The sequence below is a fragment of the Cyprinus carpio genome, chromosome B7 (genome assembly GCF_018340385.1).
Source record: "Cyprinus carpio isolate SPL01 chromosome B7, ASM1834038v1, whole genome shotgun sequence".
NCBI lineage: Eukaryota > Metazoa > Chordata > Actinopteri > Cypriniformes > Cyprinidae > Cyprinus > Cyprinus carpio.
In genome coordinates this window covers 15,304,046-15,326,186 of record NC_056603.1, presented here as the reverse complement: position 1 = coordinate 15,326,186, position 22,141 = coordinate 15,304,046, and the positions used below count along the sequence as shown (strand labels likewise).

The 22,141-nt window shown below is 35.6% G+C and overlaps 1 protein-coding gene, 1 long non-coding RNA gene and 2 other non-coding genes across 8 annotated transcripts; 2 read left to right on the top strand and 2 right to left on the bottom strand.

Moving 5' to 3' along the window:
- Positions 1-9,802: 9,802 nt before the first annotated feature.
- Positions 9,803-14,872, top strand: zgc:77439 (uncharacterized protein LOC378987 homolog). Of its 5 annotated transcripts, none has more exons than XM_042727476.1 (9): positions 9,813-9,903; positions 10,705-10,855; positions 10,992-11,206; positions 11,499-11,637; positions 11,998-12,140; positions 12,402-12,454; positions 13,123-13,247; positions 13,894-14,208; positions 14,315-14,872. In XM_042727476.1, exons 3-9 carry the CDS (start codon positions 10,992-10,994, stop codon positions 14,663-14,665), a joined length of 1,341 nt encoding a protein of 446 aa, XP_042583410.1. In that variant the 5' UTR covers positions 9,813-9,903; positions 10,705-10,855; the 3' UTR covers positions 14,666-14,872. The 5 variants fall into 5 exon arrangements, with proteins under 5 accessions (XP_042583412.1, XP_042583411.1, XP_042583410.1 ...); XM_042727475.1 differs by having other exon boundaries at positions 9,814-9,903; positions 10,953-11,206; XM_042727478.1 differs by lacking the exon at positions 10,705-10,855 and having other exon boundaries at positions 9,803-9,903.
- Positions 10,192-10,273, top strand: trnas-uga. Its single transcript has one exon. It is a non-coding gene; the product is annotated as a tRNA-Ser (tRNA).
- Positions 14,873-15,099: 227 nt separating the features above from the next.
- On the bottom strand, positions 15,100-15,173 carry trnat-agu. The gene has a single exon. It is a non-coding gene; the product is annotated as a tRNA-Thr (tRNA).
- A 4,238-nt stretch (positions 15,174-19,411) lies between these two features.
- LOC122137954 lies at positions 19,412-21,062 on the bottom strand. The gene is made up of 3 exons (XR_006155167.1): positions 20,930-21,062; positions 20,208-20,297; positions 19,412-19,548 (listed from the first exon to the last, which is right to left on the bottom strand). It is a non-coding gene; the product is annotated as an uncharacterized LOC122137954 (long non-coding RNA).
- Between the last annotated feature and the right edge of the window lie 1,079 nt (positions 21,063-22,141).

Here is a 22,141-nt window from a genome sequence, read left to right as displayed (position 1 = left end):
CTGATGCAAAATTAGTTTTTGTCTTGTGACCAGAACGGATGGAAATCACTCCTATGTGATTCCACCCTGTTTTCTGATAACACATGTATGTTTATGATGCCTGTAAAAAGAGGCTCCCTGTGAATGATGTTCCAAATCAGGTCCAGCCCATGCAGCAGAGTGAGCCACTAAAGCTAGATGAGAGGTCAACCCCCTTCTAAATTATTCTAAAGTATTTGACTAAACTGATAAAAAAGAAGATAATTTCAAACCTTTTTTCTTCACATACTTCAGTAGATCGTTTGAATATTAGATACATAAGATCTGTATACTTTGATTAGTACGCCATTAACACACATCAATTTACATAATGTTTAACAGATTTGAATATGCATACTGATCTGTTAAGCATTTTATTATGTTTGTTAATACTGTAAAGTGTTACTGAATCATCTGAATACGTGATGTAGCCTCCCAATGGAAATGAGCTGATTTGTCATTTGTTAATGAAAACTGAAGATCTTGAACTATTACTTTTTTTCCCCCAGATGTTAAATATAGAACTGTTTGCTTAAAGACACTTTAATTAATAAAGGGATTTGGCTTAAAGAAGTTTCGCTCAAGTTTCAAAATGTGAAATGTTATTTTGCAACTGAAACCTTTGCATCTGTTTGCTTAGCTGATTAATCATTTTTTTAACGTAAAAGCATTGGAGGTTAATGGTATTACAGTCAAGGAAGGCACACAGCTGGGAAAAAAATTTAACAAATGTATTGTACCTGCATTCATGTATGGACATGACCAATGAGTGTGGTTCAGTTCATATGACACTACAATAAGGTTACACCTAACCTTTATTATGAAATAACTATTTTTACAGCTTTTATAAATATATGGTAATGGTCATTTTTAGATATACTGTTATTTATTGTTAATTACTGTAAGGAGTGTTCCTTGTACAAAATTTAAATGTTAAAAATGTAATTTAATATACACTATCATTCAGAGGTTTAAAGGATGCAAAATAAAAGGTAAAAAATAAAGAAATATTACTTTTTATACAGCAAGGATGCATTAAATTATCAAAAGTTACAGTGCAGACATTTGTTTCAAATTATTTCTATTGAAAATAAATGCTGTTCTTTTAAACTTTCTCTTTCTTAGAATCCAGTAAAATATGTATAACAGTTTCCATTATACATATTAACATATTAAATATATTAAGCAGCACAACTGTTTTCAACACTGACAATAAGAAATAACACCTAAAAATTACAATTTAAAACAAATTAACATACAACGCTATCTCACGACCAATTCGTACGTATTTTACGAGGTGGCTAATTCGTACGAATTTGTACGACCTCACTCGTACGATTTCATACGATTTGCCTAGACCCCAGTGACGGGGTAGGTTTAGGGGCGGGTTTTGGTGTAGGTAATTCGTACAAATCATACGAATGTGCAACTCGTAAAAATACGTACGATTTGGCAAAAAACGTATGAATTTGTACGAGTGTGGTCGTACGAATTCGTACGAATTAGCCACCTCGTAAAATATGTACGAATTGCCGTGATATATTAAGAACAATTACAGGAATAAATTACATTTTAAAATATATTAACATAGAAAACTGTTATTTTAAACATTTTTTTCTGTTTTACTGTATTAACTTTTGTATGTAAAAATTAACATTAAAAAGATAATAAATGCTTGTAGTATTTTTCATTAGCTATTGCATTACGTATGTTAACTTGTAGGTCTTTTTTCTTACACATAGAATTTTTTATCTATTCTTGTATGTTGAAAGCTTTTTATTTTCATCGCCCAAAACGTAAATTGCTTAATCCCAGGAAACTACACTGATAAAATAATTTAAACCTTTGTCCCATGGTAGACTATGGTAGATTACAGTCCTCTGAGTCATGACTATACCAAAACCTCCTCACTGTTGCTATTGATAAATCGCATGATTTAATGATCACCTTTACACACCATCACTATGTTCACACAGTGAGTCAAATAAACACACATAATGTACAGACTCCTTTAATTAATCACTTACTTAAATCTGTCTTCCCATGCAGATCCTGCTGTTCTTTGAATGCTATTCTCTGTTTGTTCTGCAAAAATAATGTTTATATCATCATATATCTTAGAAATTCTCTTCAAAACTGCCTCCCACACTTTGTTACTCATCTGTGTATAATCTCAATAATAATCTCACATCAAAGAACATTTGATTGTTTTTATTTTAATTTAATTTTATTTTATACAAAAACGTAGGACTTAAATAATTGCTTGTCTTTGTTTTTTCCATAAAAAATGTTCCTCTAATATAGACATAATTATAAACATTAGATAATAGATGCCAATATCATATGGCTTGTACTAGGATGTCTAAAGCATATCCTACATTTTCTCAAATTCAAATGAATTTTGCCCCACTCATCTTTGCAGCATTGCTTCTGCATAGCAACACCATAGCAACAACCCCTGGTACTCTAGCAATCTATCTATCTATCAAACTTTAAGCTTTTGAAAATACTTTAAACTTCAAACTATTTCAGACTGAAAAAGTCACTTTAAACATTTAAAACTTTTAAAAACTTTTTAAACTTAAACTTTTTAACTTTTTAAACTTCTTAAACTTTTTCAAACTTTCTGGTCAGGCTTTCTCAAGCCAACTTAAAGTTTGTCTTGACAAACTTTACTCAGGATCCTGTCACATCTCAACTGTATTTAGCAACTGTATCAAATGTTGATCTTTTTCTGTTTATTCAGTATCACTGTGGAATGATGAATTTTGCAATTGTTGAAACAGCCTTATAAACCCAGATTTATAAGTAGTTATGTTTGCTTCGTGGGGTTCATCCAGGGTGTCTGGTTCTCCTGACACAGCCTTAAGACACACCTAAATACTTTAGACTAGAAATCTGAGTAAAATTCTGTTTATAGAGTATATTAATACTTTCTTAATACTGTAAACCTATAGAAGGAAAAACATGAACACGTCTGTTATATGCTATCTGGAACAAGAAATGAAGAATTTAGAATTAGTCAAGAACAACCTTTTGATTACAATGAAGATAAATCAATCTGATGATCTGCTGAAAATAACATTAAAATAGGATTGAATTGCTTATTAATGCTGATAGTGGACAGATTTTTTATTTATTACAAATACACAGGTACAACATACTAATATAATAAAAATAGAACAGAATTGATATAGAATAGATAATAGAATGTAGAATAGAATTCATTACTGCACAGTACAGAATATAATTCATAGATTATAGAATAGACCATAGAATTACTGCACAGTATAGAACATAATTTATAGATTATAGAATAGATCATATAATGTAGAATAGAATTCATTACCACACAGGATAGCTTGACATACACTGTGGGACAGTTACATTACAATATTGCACAGTAACTCTTTATTTTAAGGTGTCCTTGTTACACATATTACAATAGTAAGTACGTGTAACAACAATAAATTATGCATAACTATATGCAAGTAATCCTAACCCTAAACATAGTAACTGCATGTAGTTAATTATTACTCAGTACTTAAATGTATAATTACACTATAACAAGGACACCTTAAAATAAATATTGCACTCTTAAAAATAAAGGTTCTTTATTGGCATTGATTTTTTCACAGAAGTTCTTTATAATGTAAAAATGTTCTTAAAAGATTACACATGCACACACATTGTTCTTTCAAGAACTGCTCCCAGAAATTTTCATCTTTGTTTTTAAGAGTGTAAGTGTAAGACTATACAATATACAATAATGTACAAGGTAGAGTACAATATCAAACCATATACAGTGCCGTATACAAACAGTACATAAACTGTGATATAGTATAGACAGGTTGTAGTGAAGGTAAAGAATGATAGTTTAAGATACTTAATTTGACAGTGTGTTACATAAACATATAGTCCCCATCAAGCTAGCTTCTAAACTCATGGACCTTGGCCTGAATTCTTCACTATGCAACTGGTTTCTGGTGAGCAGCTTCAAGTACCTTGGTGTAAACATCTCCGAGGACCTGACTTGGACTACCCACATTCAAACCCAGGTTAAGAAAGCCAGGCAAAGACTGTACCATCTGCGTCAGCTGAGGAAATTAAGGGTCTCACCAGCAAAGCCTGAAAACTTTCTATTCAGGGGCCATAGAAAGTGTATTGACTCACTGTATCTCAGTATGGTATGGGAATAGCTCCAGTCAAGACTGCAAAGCCCTGCAGAGAGTTGTGTGCTTAGCTGAGCGCATCTCAGGGTCTGCTCTCCCCTCTCTGCAGGACATCTACCTCAAACGCTGCAACAGCAGAGCTGTTAAAATCATTAAGGACACAAATCACCCTGGTAACTCTCTTTTCATTTTGCTGCCATCTGGTAAGCGCTTCCGTAGCCTGATGGCAAAAACTGAGAGACTTAGGAGGAGCTTCTTCCCCCACGCCATCAGGCTCCTTAACTCAAACTCAGTCTCTTAAACTCTACATGACTTCACTTAATTATCAGTAAGATACTGAATATACTGACACTGAAACTTGCACACAGCAATTTCTATAATTTTTATTTTTATTTATTTACTGTTACCTCTATTGCTGCTATGTAAATACCCTGTACAACCTGTTTGCACATTCTCCTCTTGTACATTCCTGCTCCTACAAGTCTACAGTATACTGTCCTGCACAATTTTGTTTTTAAGCGTCTTATTTTATTCTTATTTTTTTTATCTTACTTTTTCCATATCATTTTTTTTTTTTTTGTATAATTTTCTTCTGTTTGTGTTCCTTAATAATTGCTCTGTCCATGGAGCGGACCTGACTTACATTTCACTGCTGGTCAAATGCTCCCCATATAACCATGTATGTGACAAATAAAAATCTTGAATCTTGAAATCTTGAAAACTTGAAAACTTGACAGCCATTGGAAAGATGTAGTTCTTAACCGGGATGTTTTGGCTGTGATGGTGTGATGGATGTACAGGTATTTCATGAGTACCTGTGATCTTTGAGGCTCTGGTGACAAGTGTTCAGGTTTTGCTTCATTAGAGTATACTTTCTATAATGGCATTGAAATAACAGACTAGTGGCAGTTGTTTGATGAAGAGCAGTCTCTGATATGCTTTTCTATGCTGTAGATGTTGGTTTCCATGATTTAATTGAGTCTGTCATGGAAATTTGTTGTTTGTTGATGGCTGTTGTCATCATGTAAATGTCTAAAGTCCACAACAATCGTTTTATTTTGTTGATTGGTTGTTTGATTTTTACATGTTTTTCATTGAAACTTATCACTGACATGCCAGGGACTTATTCTGTCCACATCAACATGATATTGTGTCTCACAGTTTGTGGAAATAATAAATCCTTTTATAGGGTCTCAAGTAAAAAATAAAACACTTATCTTTTCATAACACACACAAAAAGATCCTTTAAATAAGCCTGCATCTTTAACTAAAATGACCACCATGAAACTGAAATTACTGAAGATTTTCTGTTCAAACAATTGTCTTTCAAACAATATGTGGTCTACTGAGAGTGTTAAAGATACGTCATTTACAGAAACATCTGATATTTAGATTCTATTGGTAGTCTTTGTAAAAAGTTGTAAACTTTTAATTGGCATTGCATATGGATATGAGAGTTGTGGTTGCCAGCAACAAAACTAAACAATGTACTTGTGAAATCTGGGTAGAGTGCATTGATCTTTGTACAAAGAAGTCCACTTGACTGAGCTGTTGCATGATACTGTGGGTGTGGTTTTGATTTGGTCTGCCCTGTTGTAAGGTTGTTTGACTTTCTAGAATAGTTTTGTCATGACTAATGCAGCATATTGCTGGTGACCACTGTTATTATTGGTCCATCCAGGTCAAATGCTGACTCACTTTCATCGTCATTGTTTGATTCTAGCTACTGTGCTATAACATAGACAGATATCTATTGTTTGGTCTTGACTGATAAATTGTGTAGAAGAAAGCATAAATCTTTTTATGTAAAAAGCAGGGATTCCCTTATTATATGAAACACTTACTGTATAAAACACCTTAATCATGGAAGGGAATAGAAAAGCTAATTCAAAGAATAGATAGGCACTGATTCAAAGTCATCAGTTTAAAGACACCTACATGACTCTTTAGTAACAAACATGACTAGTTGTGCTGTTAGTTGCTATTATTTGTTATGTGAGAATAACAATGGTTGCACTCCAAGGATTCCAAACAGATTATATTGATCATAGGGCGTAACCTCAAATGTGACATTATTTTGAATATATAGCTCCTCTAATATAGACATAATTATAAACATTAGATAATAAATGCCAATGGCTTATACTAGGATGTCTAAAGCATATCCTCCTTTTTCTCAAATTCAAATGAATTTTGGCCCAATTATCTTCAAAGCAAAGCTTCTATTCATTAATTCATATATTCACATTTTTCAGGATCCTGATATTCATCATAGGGCATAAACTCAAATGTGACTTTATTTTAAATATATGTGACCCTGGACCACTAAATATTGAGAAAATCGCCTTTAAATGTTGTCCAAATGAAGTTCTTAGCAATGCATATTACTAATCAAAAATTAAGTTTTGATATATTTACAGTAGAAAATTTACAAAATATCTTTGTGGAACATGATCTTTATTTAATAGCCTAATGATTTTTGGCATAAAAGAAAAATCAATAATTTTGACCCATACAATGTATTTTTGGCTATTGTTACAAATATACCCCAGTGACTTAAGACTGGTTTTGTGGTCCAGGGTCACATATAGCTAGTAAAGTTGTCAGTAAAGTTGAAGATATAAGCACTTCCGGAAAGTATTCACAGCGCTTCATTTTTTCCTCATTTTAGCCTTATTCCAAAATTGATTAAATTAATTATTTTCCTCAAAATTCTACAAACAATACCCCATAATGACAACGTGAAAGAAGTTTGTTGATATCTTTGCAAATTAAAATTTTTTTTAAAAAAAATAAATAAAAAATAAAAAATCACACGCACATATGTATTTACAGACATTGCTCAATACTTTGTTGAAGCACCTTTGGCACCAACAGCCTCAAATCTTTTTAGGTATGATGCAACAAGCTTTGATCATCATCATTTGGCAATTATTTACCATTCTTCTCCTTGCCTCCTTGCCTCTTCTCCTCTCAAGCTCTGTCAGGTTGGATGGGGGCCCGATGCAGTTTCCTCCAGAAATATTTGATTGGGTTCAAGCTCAGGCTGTGGCTGGGCCACTCATGGACATTCACATAGTTGTCTATAAGCCACTCCTGCTGTGTACTTAGGGTCATTGTCCTGTTGGAAAGTGAACCTTCTGCCCAGTCTGAGATTCTGAATGCTCTGGACTGGGTTTACATTAAGGCTTCAGTCTCAATATTTTGGTGCAGTGAGCTTTTCTTCTACTCTGACAAGTCCATCAGTCCCTGCCACTGAAAAACAGCCCCACAGCATGAGGCTGCTACCAGCACACTTTACTTTTGGGATGGTATTCTGCAGGTGATAAGCAGAGCTGGTTTCCTTCAAGCATGATGCATAGAGTTTAGGTTCATCAGACCAGAGAAAATTGTTACTCACAATCTGAGGATTGAGTTTGGCCACACTGCCATAAAGCACAGATAGGTGGAGTGTTGCAGTGATGTTTCTCCTTCTGTAGGTTTCTCCCATCTGCATATATGATCATGGAGCTCAACTTGAGTGACCATCAGTGTCTCGGTCACCAGTCTAGACATGGCCCTTCTCCATCAGTTGCTCAGTTTGGCCAGGAGGCCAGCTCTAGGAAGGGTCCTGTTTGTTTCAAACTTCTTCCATTAAGGGTAACAGTGACTACATGCTTCTGTGACCCTTCAGTGCAGCAGAGATTTTTCTGCACCCTTCCTCAGATCGGTGCCTTGATACAATCCTGTCTCGGAGGTCTACAGACAATTCCGTTGACTTTATGGCTTGGTTTGTGCTTTGACATGCACTGTTAACTGTGGGAGCTTATATAAACACGTGTGTGGCTTTCCAACTCATGTCCAACTGAATTTACCACAGGTGGACTCCAATCAAGTTGTAGAAACATCTCAAGGATGATCAGTGGAAACAGGATTCACCTGAGCTCAAGTTTGAGCTCAATTTTGAGTGCAGTGGTAAAGGATGTGAATACTTATGTACTTGTGATTTTTTTCATTTTTTGTTTTTAATAAATTTGCAAAGATTTCAAACAAACTTCTTTGATGTTGTCATTATGGGGCATTGTTTGTAGAATTTTGAAGAAAATAATAAATTTAATCAATTTTGGAATAAGGCTAAAATGAGGAAAAAATGAAGCGCTGTGAATACTTTCTGGATGCTGTAACAATGCAGATTTTGGCATTTCTGTGGTATTATTATACCTCCACCTACTGGACTTTGCCTGAAACATACATGCTTGTTACAGTCATGGCCAAAAGTTTCAGCAGTAACAAATTTTGTGTTTTGCAGAATTTGCTACTTCAGTATTTGTAGATTATTTTTCCACATGTTTCTATGGTATACTGAAAAACAATGATAAGTATGGTATAAGTTTTAAAGGCTTTTATTGGCAATATATATATATATATATATATATATATATACAGTGAGTCAATATTTACAGTGTTGACACTTGTTCTTCATAACCTCTGCAATTCACTCTGTTATGCTGGATGTTAGCTTCGGTTGAAAAGCAACCTCACACATGAAGCTCAGGATGCTTCACTGTTGGCACATCACATGACTCATGGTAGCGTTCACATTTTCTTCTCTAGATAATTGATTTTCCAGATGTCCCAAACAGTCGGAAAGGAGCTTCATAAAAAAAATAAATAAAAAAAAAACACTTTGCACAAGTTTTCTGCTGTCCAATCCTTGTACTTCCTGCAGAATTTCAGTCTGTCCTTGACGCTTTGAATGAACACCACAACAGCTTAAAAAGCAAACTTTGCAAAACGCAAAATTTATGTCACTGCCAAAACTTTTGGCCATGACTGTACTTCTTAGTGCATTTATCGTTTTGAGGAAGTGAAAACTGCACGATTTGAAGTCATATGTCAGAAAAGTGCGCGAGGTATGTTTGTATATGAAAGACATGCTGAATCCAACAAGCAACGACATGACTTGTACCCATATGGTGTGGGTGCTGAAATACTGAAAAGAACTTTTGGCATTGACTGTACTTCATAACAGCAAGGAGAGAAAAAATATCACATTGTAGTTTTTTTAGGTGCAAAATTTTTTACATAGCATACTGCACCTTTTCCAAAAGGACAGCTATAAGGAATGTGTGCATTTGTGTATTTTTTCAATCGAAAAATAAAAGAAAACAGCCACAAAAATGGAAGACATTTCTGTATTTTTAAGTTGTCTTAACACGACACACAGACAGAGTTTAATTAAATAAGTATAAGGGCAAATCTGTAATCTTCTCAAGAAAAAAAATAAGGTGCCAAATGGGTTTTACTAATCTACGCATTCAAAGGTGAGGTGGATAAAGGCGAGACGTCTCCTCGTTTTGAAACCAACAATCCGGATAAAATAGATCTGTTTGGGTTCAGTGAAGCCCTGGGCTCGCGAAGTTTCCATGACGTGCGCTCGTAATTTTTAGACATTCCAGAAAATAAAAACTTAATTTAATAAAACAAACGGTTTAATCAAATCACTGAGTAGTTTATTATAGTGGATAGTTTATTCGTACTATCTGCCTTAAGTTACACTGAAACAAACCGGTTTATTAATTAATTAAAACCCAAAAAAATTAGAATGGGGGGAGGGCATCTGGCAACCAAATCCATCATGTGACGTTCTGTTTGGTTAAACGAGAAAGTAGGCCAGTGCCTGTTTGCTGGAGGTCCGCGGAAGCTGCATTTGTCCTCTTAGCATCCATTAACGGTACGATTTATACCTTCATTAAACTCAAATGCAAATAATTATTACCAAGATCAATGTGGAAATTAGTTCATTGTCAAAATAAAATAGCATAGGCCCATTAACAATAACATTGGCGTGCATTTTAGTTAGTAAAAGCAAGATGGGTTTAAGGTTTTTTTTTTTTTTTTTTTTTTTTTTTTTTTTTTTTTTGCGCGGAGCGTTTGCAATTTAATAAAGTTACTTTATTCAAGTAGTTGTTGTTCCGGTACGTCAATAACAAAGGAGGAAGTTAAAAAACGTAGTTCCGGCGCTGCGATGGCCGAGTGGTTAAGGCGTTGGACTTGAAATCCAATGGGGTCTCCCCGCGCAGGTTCGAACCCTGCTCGCAGCGAGAATTTATCGTTTTGAGGAAGTGAAAACTGCACGATTTGAAGTCATATGTCAGAAAAGTGCGCGAGGTATGTTGGTATATGAAAGATATGCTGAATCCAACAAGCAACGACATGACTTGTACCCATATGGTTTGAGTGCTGAAATACTGAAAAAAACTAACATTATTGCTGGCAAGTGACATCGTCTCAAGCATACCGCAATTCATATTTAAACTTTTAAACAATTATTGCAATTGCTAATGTAAAAACGAAAGTGCATGTAGGCCTAGATAGAATGTTTTCTAAGCTGTTTTATTATGAAAATCATGCATGTAAATGAAGAAGACATGTCCGTGTGACTTACTTTCTCCCTAAACTTAATAAAAATCAAATTTATTTTACTGTTTTCCCCCGTCAATCTGCAATGAAAATGCAACTTCAAAACACGAAGGGTTAATTTGATTGAGCTGCCAGGATAGCTGGACCCATTCCAACTCGTCTTCGATATAATTAGACGAGCTTTCGCAGTCGCTTTGAGAGACTGACAGTCAGACCCCGACACTGTCACCCGAGGACAGCTGTAGATCCCAGCTCGAAATACAGTAAGCAGAATGGAAATATAATTGTAATCTGCACACGGTTTCCATTTTCAGGGAAACGAAATGTAGGCTATCTGCGGTTTTGCATCTGTTTTGCCAGGTGTCAACTTCCTAACTCATACCCGCAATTTGCATAAAGATGTCTGGATTGGGGAAGCTGCGCGTCGCTGTGATCGGAGCCGGTGCTGCGGGACTCTGCGCGGCCCGCCACCTTCTCTCCCGCCGGGACACTTTCGCGACACCTGTGGTGTACGAGCTCACCAAGAATATCGGAGGAACCTGGGTCTATGAGGAAAGAGTGGGATGTTACGACAATGGCTTGCCGATTCACAGCAGCATGTACAGGGACCTCAGGTGAATTTAGAAGTGTTTATTCTTTTTATGGCACTAATGTAACTGAAATACTTTATATTTATTTTTTATTAAATATTAAGTGTCAGTATGTTTTGTAACCATCTTACTACATGCCATGTGATACGGACTGTTGCTTATTGAAATATACTGTAAAACAACTTTTTTATTTTATTTTTACTTATTCTATTTATGGACTGTTCGTGAAATATCAGTAGCTTGTGATATATTTCAAAATTTTAATGCAGTATTGTGGCTTTATAATGGTTTGCCATGTATTCTTCCCACTTGCTAGAACCAATATTCCCAAAGAGGTGATGTCTTTCCCTGACTTTCCTTTTGCAAAGCATCTACCCTCTTTTGTCCATCACACCGAGGTACGGAAGTACCTTGAGCAGTACTGTGATCATTTTCGCCTGTGGGACCACATACAGGTGAAAAAGATAATATTTGTAGCCCAGTTCTTACATTTTTTAAATGCTCACACCTCTTTGTTCATGTTCAGCATTTCAGGTAAATTCATGCTCATTGCATAGTTTTGACAGATAATTATTAATTGCACTGTTTATGACCAGTCTGTCAAAGTGACTAACTTGTTAAAAAAAAAAAAAATTCACATACCTTATCTTTACTGTACATTTATGATCAGTCTGTGGGATTGTGGAAAACTACTAGAGAATTAATGGTGGCCAGTACAAAGGACTGAATGTTGCTGATGCATGTTGCTGTTGCTTGATAACTATCAGTCTGAATGTCAAAAAGTATAGATAGGTGTATTTCTCTCTTCCAACAAGTTTGGCACCTCAGTGGCTTCAGTGACCCCAGTAGATGTGAAGGGTGGGTGGAATGGGTTGGCTTGGGATGTCACCTCCAACAATGGTGTAGACCACAGCAAGTCCACTACAGAGAGATTTGATGCTGTTATGGTGTGCAATGGGTAAGTATACAGCAAAATGAGTGAAACATTCTATGTAAAACCTTCCTATGTGCAGCTATAGTTAAAAGGTACATGGTTAGATCAATAAGGCCATTGAGTGCAGTGGATTAAACAGTAACTAATGATGCAATAAAACTGTATTGCACTTTCACTTATACACGGTGCCAGTTTACTAGGCTACGATTTCATTGCATAATCAGGTGAAAAAATTGATTATAAAAAATTGAGTCTTACAAACTAAATTATGTGTGTTTATTCCAGACATTTCTATGACCCCTACATCCCTGCAATACCTGGACTGGAAAAATTCAAAGGTTTTCCCTTCCTTAAATTATATAATCTGGTTTTACTTGGCAAAGTAAATCAAAAGAATCTGACATCTTTAAAAGCAATTATCTGTGTACTTGGCAGCAAAATACCTTTGAAATTAGCTTAGACTTAAAAATTCCTAGGCGTTCTTTGCTGTTGCAACATGTTATCAGTTTATCAGTCAGAGTGAGGATCTACTGACAAATGCTTTAGATCGAACCATGGCTTTGGCTGGAAAGTAGACCCAGTTTCGGTTAATCATTAAATGATTTAACATTCATCATTATGTAAATTAAGTCAAATTAAGTTAAAGCTTTATGTTCCTTTTGATGTTGAGTCTTTGTTATCCATTTCATATAGTGCATGCTTGCTAAAGGATTGCAGTTTTAGTAATTGTTGTTATTACTTTAAAACGTGACAAAAAAATATAGTGCCTTGCACACTGAAAATCATTCATAGGGGCGTACATGAAAGTATACTACTAGAAAATATACTGTATAAAGCATGTATTAGTCAATCAACATTCATCAGGCTTAAGGGGAAGCTTGAAGAAGGTTGATTGACCAAAACATTGCTGATTAATATTTTTGGTGATGATGTAAGTTTGAGTAGCATGTGGGATTTAAATATTTTCTAGTTATTCTATAAAATGTTGTATTTTGCATGTTTTTAGGAATGCTGATGCACAGTCATGATTATCGTAGTGCTGAACCTTTGGCGGGAAAGTCAGTGGTGCTGCTGGGAGCTGGTCTCTCTGGACTAGATATTGCCATGGAGCTCTCCAGTGTTGATGCTCAGGTCTTTCACAGTATTAAATTGTTTAGCTATTTGTAATGCTGCATTTTTACATTTTAACATGCTTGAAAACACTACATGAATTTTGCCCAGATTTTTGGCTCAATTTACAGTCTGGAGAAGCTGACACTAGTTGCTGAAAGTCAGAGCCAGTCTGCAGATTTGAGTTGACAGATTTCATAGACAATGGCATGGTGTATGATGGTCACAGACTCTGAATTTTTAGGCACAGACTATGAATCTATCCTGTTGAAGGATATCAAACATGTTTGATATTTTGAGCCAATTTTTGAACTATTTTCATTTGTCACACATCTCCTAGCAACAAGGCATGTGATTCTGCATGAGTTTGTTGTTTTCTGAATGACTTTAAAGTCTGGTAGCGTGGGAATCTCAATCATTTAGTGTATGATGGCCAGTCTTTCCTCTGTGACTATTTGCAAAGTTGTTTACAAAGTTTACAATGCCTAGTTTTTTAAAATCTGTTCAGATTATAAAACAACTGTAGTGTATTTTAGATCCTTCAGTCATTTAACTTGTGTCCTCCAGATTTTCCTCTGTAACAATTTACGTATACTACCTTATGCTTACCATCCGAAGTATTTCATCTGGAATTCCTTGTTTACTTTGTACCATTATTGACCTCCAGGTCATCCTGAGTCATGGACAGCGGCCGTTGACCTGCCCCCTTCCTCCAGGAGTCCAGCAGGCTCCTCCAGTAACCTCTGTACTGGAAGATGGCACTCTAGAGTTCAAAAATGGGGAGAGAGCCAAGCCAGAGGTGTTCCTGTTTTGTACAGGCTACAACTTCACCTTCCCATTCCTGGATAAGAAAGTGGGTGTAAAAGTGCAGGAGCACCTCGTCTGGCCTCTCTATAAGTTCCTAATACCTCCAGCCTACCCTTCACTCTTTATAGTGGGCATCTGTAGAGCTATATGCCCCTTCCCACATTTCCATGTTCAGGTTAGTTGCAAAGCAAATAATATTTTGTTTAAGGAAATATGTGTCACTGAGGTACTTCTCAAATTTCCCTTACATCTCCAAATTGCTTCCTCACATTTATCCCCAGTCTCAGTTTGTCCTGTCCGTGTTGGATGGTTCTTTCCGCCTGCCATCCCGGGAGGAAATGGAGAAAGACATTGAGCTGGACATTGCGGCCCGTCGTGCCCGTGGAATTGCCACCCGCCATATCCTTAAACTGGATTCTGAGCAATGGGCCTACAATGACGAGCTCGCTCATCTGGGGGGATTCAAACCGCTCCCACGCTATTGGAGCAACCTGTATGAATCCAACAAGGTGTTCCGTGCCCGAGACATGCTTAATTACAAGACCTACAACTACACTGTCCTGGATAACATGGAGTGGAAGGTGCATGATTTGCATGGCCAGCAGCTGCAGAAGCCTCTGGCTGTTAAATAACAAATGTAAGATGTGATGGGAAAAAAATACACCATCATTAAGGTGCTACAAGAATATGCCAGTGTAGCAAGTACAATTAGGATATTAACAAATTGTTCAGTACTAATATGTTTTGCAATTTCTTTTATTTTAATATTTAACCGTACTGTTATTTCTATGAGATGAGCCCCTATAGAACATTTCTAAATTAAATATCTTTCTAATCTAGTTGTTTGTGATAAGCTGCTTTTTAAATAATAAATTTATGCATTTAGCAGACGCTTTTTAATAAACCATAAATGAACATAAACAGTATGCACTTAGTGTTTTAAAGGATGAATTCATGTCATCATCTAAAACTTGCCATCAACACCAGAGATTCACAACCAAAGGTACAAGCACAATAGTCAATGAATGGTCAGTTTTATTCAATAATTATACCACACAGAGACAAAAGGCACCGCTGGGATTCGAACCCAGGATCTCCTGTTTACTAGACAGGCGCTTTAACCAACTAAGCCACGGCGCCTCGTGGCGACGCCATGAAATTTTGATACTAAGAATATCTCATATCAGCTATTAATAAAACTATTGAACTATATAAAGCTATTGAACTCATTCCTGTATTAAAAACATTTGGACGTTGAAATGTCCCACGCTAACTTTTCCGTAATTCTGATTCACGCTGACATATGAGCCTTCTAAATACACACACACACTCTTTTTAAGCAATTTATGAGTGTTAAATATATTTCATTATGTAACGTTAACTCTGCCGGTTTTGATGCAATACACAATTCAGAATTTCGACCATGGAGCTCCGTGAAAAGCAACTGTATTACTGCGGTTGTTTATATAACTCACGAAGCTAATGCTAATAGTGCAAAACAGCGACTAAATCTCCAGCCACACGGTGGCAGCGCGTCCTACGCGACCAAGAGCGAGCGTAACATGGACGTACTGGAAATTTTAAACAGCGAAGACTGTTGAAATCGCGATTAACCAATGTGCCGTGCGTGCATACACTCACAACTGATACAATGCAGACACACCATCCAAGCTCAATTCTGAGTCACTGTGGTTTTTCAATGTAAGTAACTTTCACTGATGTCGCCATCCCAGAAATGGGGTATACCAGGGAGATAAGGAAAGACCACGAATTATTCATTCAACTGGTTCAGCAACAGCATCGTTCAGGAATTTCGTGCTCTCATTCTTTCACATTCTGTTTATTCACCGGCGCTCTGTTCTTTATGGAAGCTTGACTCATCAGAAGAAAGTGATGGGGTTCACCTCAAACTTTTATGTCACATGGCCAAAAACTAAAAGGTAATGCTACACAGGTTAAAGCACAGACTCTCGCCGCTCCAGATGTGTTATTATTACATTAAACATCATATTTAATGATTGTTAAATTCTTTTTGAAATCTGATTCTTTTAGGCATAATCCCCAGATGCGTGTAGCTACTGCTTCCAGATGTTTTTACTCATCTATTCTGTACTATCCCACTCTGCTGTTCTTCTCTACACATTTTTCTAATTTCAGTCCAAGCCACTGGTTTTCCAAGTGATGTAATATCCTGTATACCACAATGTCCCAGAGGTACAGTCATGACTTAAAATTTCTATGCATCACACATGGTTGTGTTTTACTTAGACTATTTTTAGCTATAATATATTTAGATATCAAAATCAGTTATGTGTAATGTTGAAATTCATGTTGATGAAATATTAATGAAATTCAAAGTAAACTATATATATATATATATATATATATATATATATATATATATATATATATATATATATATATATATATATATATATATATATATATAACCCTGGACCACAAAACCAGTCATAAGGGTCAATTTTGAGATTTATACGTCATCTGAAAGCTGAATAAATAAGTTTTCCATTGATGTATGGACAATTTTTGGCCAAGATACAATTATTTGAAGATCTGGAATCTGAGGGTGCAAAAAAATCTAAATATTGAGAAAATCCTTTTTAAAGTTGTCCAAATGAAGTCCTTAGCAACGCATATTACTAATCAAAAATTAAGTTTTGATATATTTACAGTATTAAATTTACAAAATATCTTCATGGAACATGATCTTTACATGATTTACTTACTATTTCTGGCATAAAAGAAAAATTGACCCATACAATGTATTGGTGGCTATTGCTACAAATATACCCCTGTGACTTGTGACTTGTTGGTTTTGTGGTCCAGGGTTACTATACAGGTCCTTCTCAAAAAATTAGCATATTGTGAAAAAGTTCATTATTTTCCATAATGTAATGATAAAAATTAAACTTTCATATATTTTAGATTCATTGCACACCAACTGAAATATTTCAGGTCTTTTATTGTTTTAATACTGATGATTTTGGCATACAGCTCATGAAAACCCAAAATTCCTATCTCAAAAAATTAGCATATTTCATCCCATCCGACCAATAAAAGAAAAGTGTTTTTAATACAAAAAAGTCAACCTTCAAATAATTATGTTCAGTTATGCACTCAATACTTGGTCGGGAATCCTTTTGCAGAAATGACTGCTTCAATGCGGCGTGGCATGGAGGCAATCAGCCTGTGGCACTGCTGAGGTGTTATGGAGGCCCAGGATGCTTCGATAGCGGCCTTAAGCTCATCCAGAGTGTTGGGTCTTGCGTCTCTCAACTTTCTCTTCACAATATCCCACAGATTCTCTATGGGGTTCAGGTCAGGAGAGTTGGCAGGCCAATTGAGCACAGTAATACCATGGTCAGTAAACCATTTACCAGTGGTTTTGGCACTGTGAGCAGGTGCCAGGTCGTGCTGAAAAACGAAATCTTCATCTCCATAAAGCTTTTCAGCAGATGGAAGCATGAAGTGCTCCAAAATCACCTGATAGCTAGCTGCATTGACCCTGCCCTTGATAAAACACAGTGGATCAACACCAGCAGCTGACATGGCACCCCAGACCATCACTGACTGTGGGTACTTGACACTGGACTTCAGGCATTTTGGCATTTCCTTCTCCCCAGTCTTCCTCCAGACTCTGGCACCTTGATTTCCGAATGACATGCAAAATTTGCTTTCATCCGAAAAAAGTACATTGGACCACTGAGCAACAGTCCAGTGCTGCTTCTCTGTAGCCCAGGTCAGGCGCTTCTGCCGCTGTTTCTGGTTCAAAAGCACACGCCTGTGCACGGTGGCTCTGGATGTTTCTACTCCAGACTCAGTCCACTGCTTCCGCAGGTCCCCCAAGGTCTGGAATCGGTCCTTCTCCACAATCTTCCTCAGGGTCCGGTCACCTCCTTCTCGTTGTGCAGCGTTTTTTGCCACACTTTTTCCTTCCCACAGACTTCCCACTGAGGTGCCTTGATACAGCACTCTGGGAACAGCCTATTCGTTCAGAAATTTCTTTCTGTGTCTTACCCTCTCGCTTGAGGGTGTCAATGATGGCCTTCTGGACAGCAGTCAGGTCGGCAGTCTTACCCATGATTGCGGTTTTGAGTAATGAACCAGGCTGGGAGTTTTTAAAAGCCTCAGGAATTTTTTGCAGGTGTTTAGAGTTAATTAGTTGATTCAGATGATTAGGTTAATAACTTGTTTAGAGAACCTTTTCATGATATGCTAATTTTTTGAGATAGGAATTTTGGGTTTTCATGAGCTGTATGCCAAAATCATCAGTATTAAAACAATAAAAGACCTGAAATATTTCAGTTGGTGTGCAATGAATCTAAAATATATGAAAGTTTAATTTTTATCATTACATTATGGAAAATAATGAACTTTTTCACAATATGCTAATTTTTTGAGAAGGACCTGTATATACACATACATACAGAGACACACACATAATGGAATGTGAATATGTTTATTTTATGCATCATTCTTCATTGCAAATTCTATACTTTATTAATGCAGTAATAATAATTTCACATTTAATGTGGATCAAGAGTGACTGTATTACGCTTATTTTTAATCTAACCAAAACATAGGTAGTGATGATTAAAAGTTGAATTGACATTATGCTAAGGCTGAATTTTTTATTTTTATTTTTTTTTCTTCTGTGAGCTATAATGTGGTTACAGTGGAAGGTGGCAAGAGCCAAACGATCTTGGACAGATTAAGCACATTTATTGACATACAGAAAAACACATGTGTAGGGGTGTTTTCAACTGCTGTCTAACAGAATTCAGTTTCACAATTGCAAAATGGGACTGCACTCTCATTTAGAATACATATTAATAGCGAGTAATTACATAAGTATATGATGCAATAAAAAAGTCAACAAGAAAAAACAAAACAGAAGAAAGGGCGAAGCTTCCTTGATGAGTCAAATTTAAAATGAAATCAAACTCAGACAATATGTCTTTCTTTCTGTATAGTACTATATAATATTATTTACAAGTACAGTCACAAAGGTATTTCAGTAGATAAACTGATTTTAAATGAGGAATAACCAGTGGTAGTGGAGTTATTTCTTGTTCTCACTATAGAAATGGGAGAGTGAGGTGACTGTGAGGAGAGATCTTGCTCAAAGGTCAGGTTCCCAAAACAGAGTTCCTCTTAGGCTTGTTTAGATGGACTTAGTTTAGATTTGTTCCATTGATTGTATTAGCCTTTTCTAGAATATTCTCACATGCTTCTGATTATTATAGAAAAGAGAGTTGATTGTTTTGTGTTCTGTGTGCTTGGTAATGACCTTATACAAATGTTTGTTTGTGTGGTTGTTGGCGAAGCAACTCAACATTTTTCTTCTTTTATGTTGGCTTTTGCAGAACAGCATGTCTTCTGTATGCAGAATCTTAAGGGTCCCACTTTTTCCATTCTGTCTTGAACACACACACACCAAAGACCATGTGAATCACTGTGGTTTCATAGAGTCATCTCCCCGAGCACTGGGAAACTGTGAGCAAGCATTTCAACAGATTGAATAAGGTCTTACAAGGCCGCATTCTTTTAAATATTAAACATCAAACATGCATTTAATGACGAATATACTACTGAATTTAAGATAAACGCATCAGTAATGCATAAATGTGAAGTTTTGTTTGTGAGTTGACAGTATCTTCTGCTTTGTGTTACACATTACATAGGCCTATATTTCCTCGTTACATAATATGCACATTTTACTGTACATAAGCTATTATTAGCTTATTAGAAATTATTACTAGGACTGAGTAAAAATATGTAGATTTGCCTGTTTTTATTGATTCTCATTTTTATGAAACGATATGCTTAAATCCCGAGAAATGATAAGTCTAGCCCGTTTTCAGTTAATGAACGGAACCTCCCATCAAATAAATCGCAATGAGCTTTGTGCTTCGTTACTTTTGATATAAAACAAAGTCTCAGATTTCAAATTATGTCCAGTTTATTAAAATATTACAAAAATAAATACAGTTTTGGCACTGTTTAGTGTGGAGTGACAGATCGCTGTAGCACCTCAGTTTAAGAGAATCGACAGCGCGAACTGATAATTTCCCCTGCTTTAATTCCAGTTACAGCATGAAATAAACATGAATGAACATATAAAGTTATGTTAAAAGAAAGAGTACAACGTACCGAAATCCGTATCTTGTCCATGTAATTCCTCATTCTGTGTTTCAACCTCGTAAACGTCAATATAACAGCTTGCGAACATTGTCACGTAGCCTACATTTCATTAGTAAAAAACATAGTCGGTGATGATAAACCTGTTAGTCAGCTAGTAAAAATAAACCCCAGAGAGGAGCATTTTGCCAAATAATATGCACCATTATAATTTTACTGTTCTTCAGTATTTAATTTATGTTCGAATAAATCTCAAAACGTTTTTATGACAGCCATTTAAATAGGAGTAGAGAAACATAATCATGTGAATATAAAGTTATAACTTCATTATTATAAAAACTTAATTGAGTGTAATTTAAGTGTTTGCATACAAATCAGTTAATTTTAACCTTCAATATTATATTAATGTAGTACCAACTGACCGTAGCCTATTTTACAGCATTAGTTGAGAAATTTTTTGTTGTTGTTGTTTGAGAAAATTTGCCATGTAGCCTACAGTATAGTGTACCTGATATATCCAAAATAATCGATTTTGAATAGAATCAGAATCAAATTTGAATTGAATCACAAACTTGTGATGCAAAATCATATTGAATAGTGAATTTTGTGTCAATAACAAGTCCAAATTATTATGTCCCTATGCAGGCTAGTATTAATTTTGTAAGTAAAGTGAATAATGGTAATTGCCACAGGAAAAAGTGTCAAACTCACATTTTCATACAACACATCCTTACCTGCTGATGATTCAGTCCGAGCCAAACTGCAAATCAAATAAGCGTGTCAAAAGTCAGTATGAGTGTACGGTGGGATATTGTTGCTCCTTAATGACCATTTTTCTCCAGACAGATGAACACTTCCTGAACCATCCCAGACAGTGACTGTGGGGAAAGGCGCTGTATCAAGGTAAGAGTACAAACAGCAGCACACGTGATTCAGCAGCTCCTGTACTGACTGCTAAACACTGAGTCATAGATGCTCATACACATGCACACACATGCTGCATGCTTTCTGCTTTGTTAGTTCCATAGAAATCTGATTACATGAAATTTCCTGGGGACAGTGTCTGTCTGATGTGTTTGCTTTGAAATCAGGGAGATATGTTTCTGTAAGGTTTTCGTCAAGTGAAGACAGGCTGAAGTTATGTAAGCGTCTGTATCCTGTGATCTGTGCACATTTGTGTGTGCATGAGCTGAGAGGCCTGCAGCTGCCTGACTTTCCTAAACAAGGCATAAGAGTTAAATTGATATGCATATTGTAAAAATAAACAAAGAAATTAAAAATGATACATGACCTAGACACCCAGAGACTTTTGCAGATTTGATTCTGAATACAAGTCTACAGTGTTGTAACTATTGCAATGAATTAAACAAATGGCATGTTTATTTTTGTGAATGTGACTGTTTCTCACAAATGCTCAACTATTTCTTATATAGTTGAATAGAATGTAATTAAACTCAAATAAAAACTTCATAATGACATTTTTGTTTTGTTATTAAAACGTTTGGTCTCAATTCAGATACTGAGTTTGTAAATTTATTTCATCAGCTATGCTACCCTTCAAAAAAAAGTAAGATTTAAGATTTTTTTAAGTTTTTTGAAAGATGTCACTTATGTTCACCAAGGCTGTATTTATTTGATCAAACATACAGTAACAGAAACATTGTGAAATATTACAATTTAAACACTATGATAATTTTTTCTATTGTAATATATTTTCAGAGGTAATTTATTCATTTTGGTGACAAAGCTGAATTTTCATCATTCATTATTACTTAAGTGTTCGGTGTCACATGATACTGATAGAAATCAGTCTAATATTCAGATTTGGTGCATAAGAAACATTCCTTTATTGTTAATTTTTCATTCACTATTTCTTCACAACATTTTTGTTTGTTAATATTGAAAATAGCTAAAACCATGATACTTTTTTTTCAGGATTTTTTATA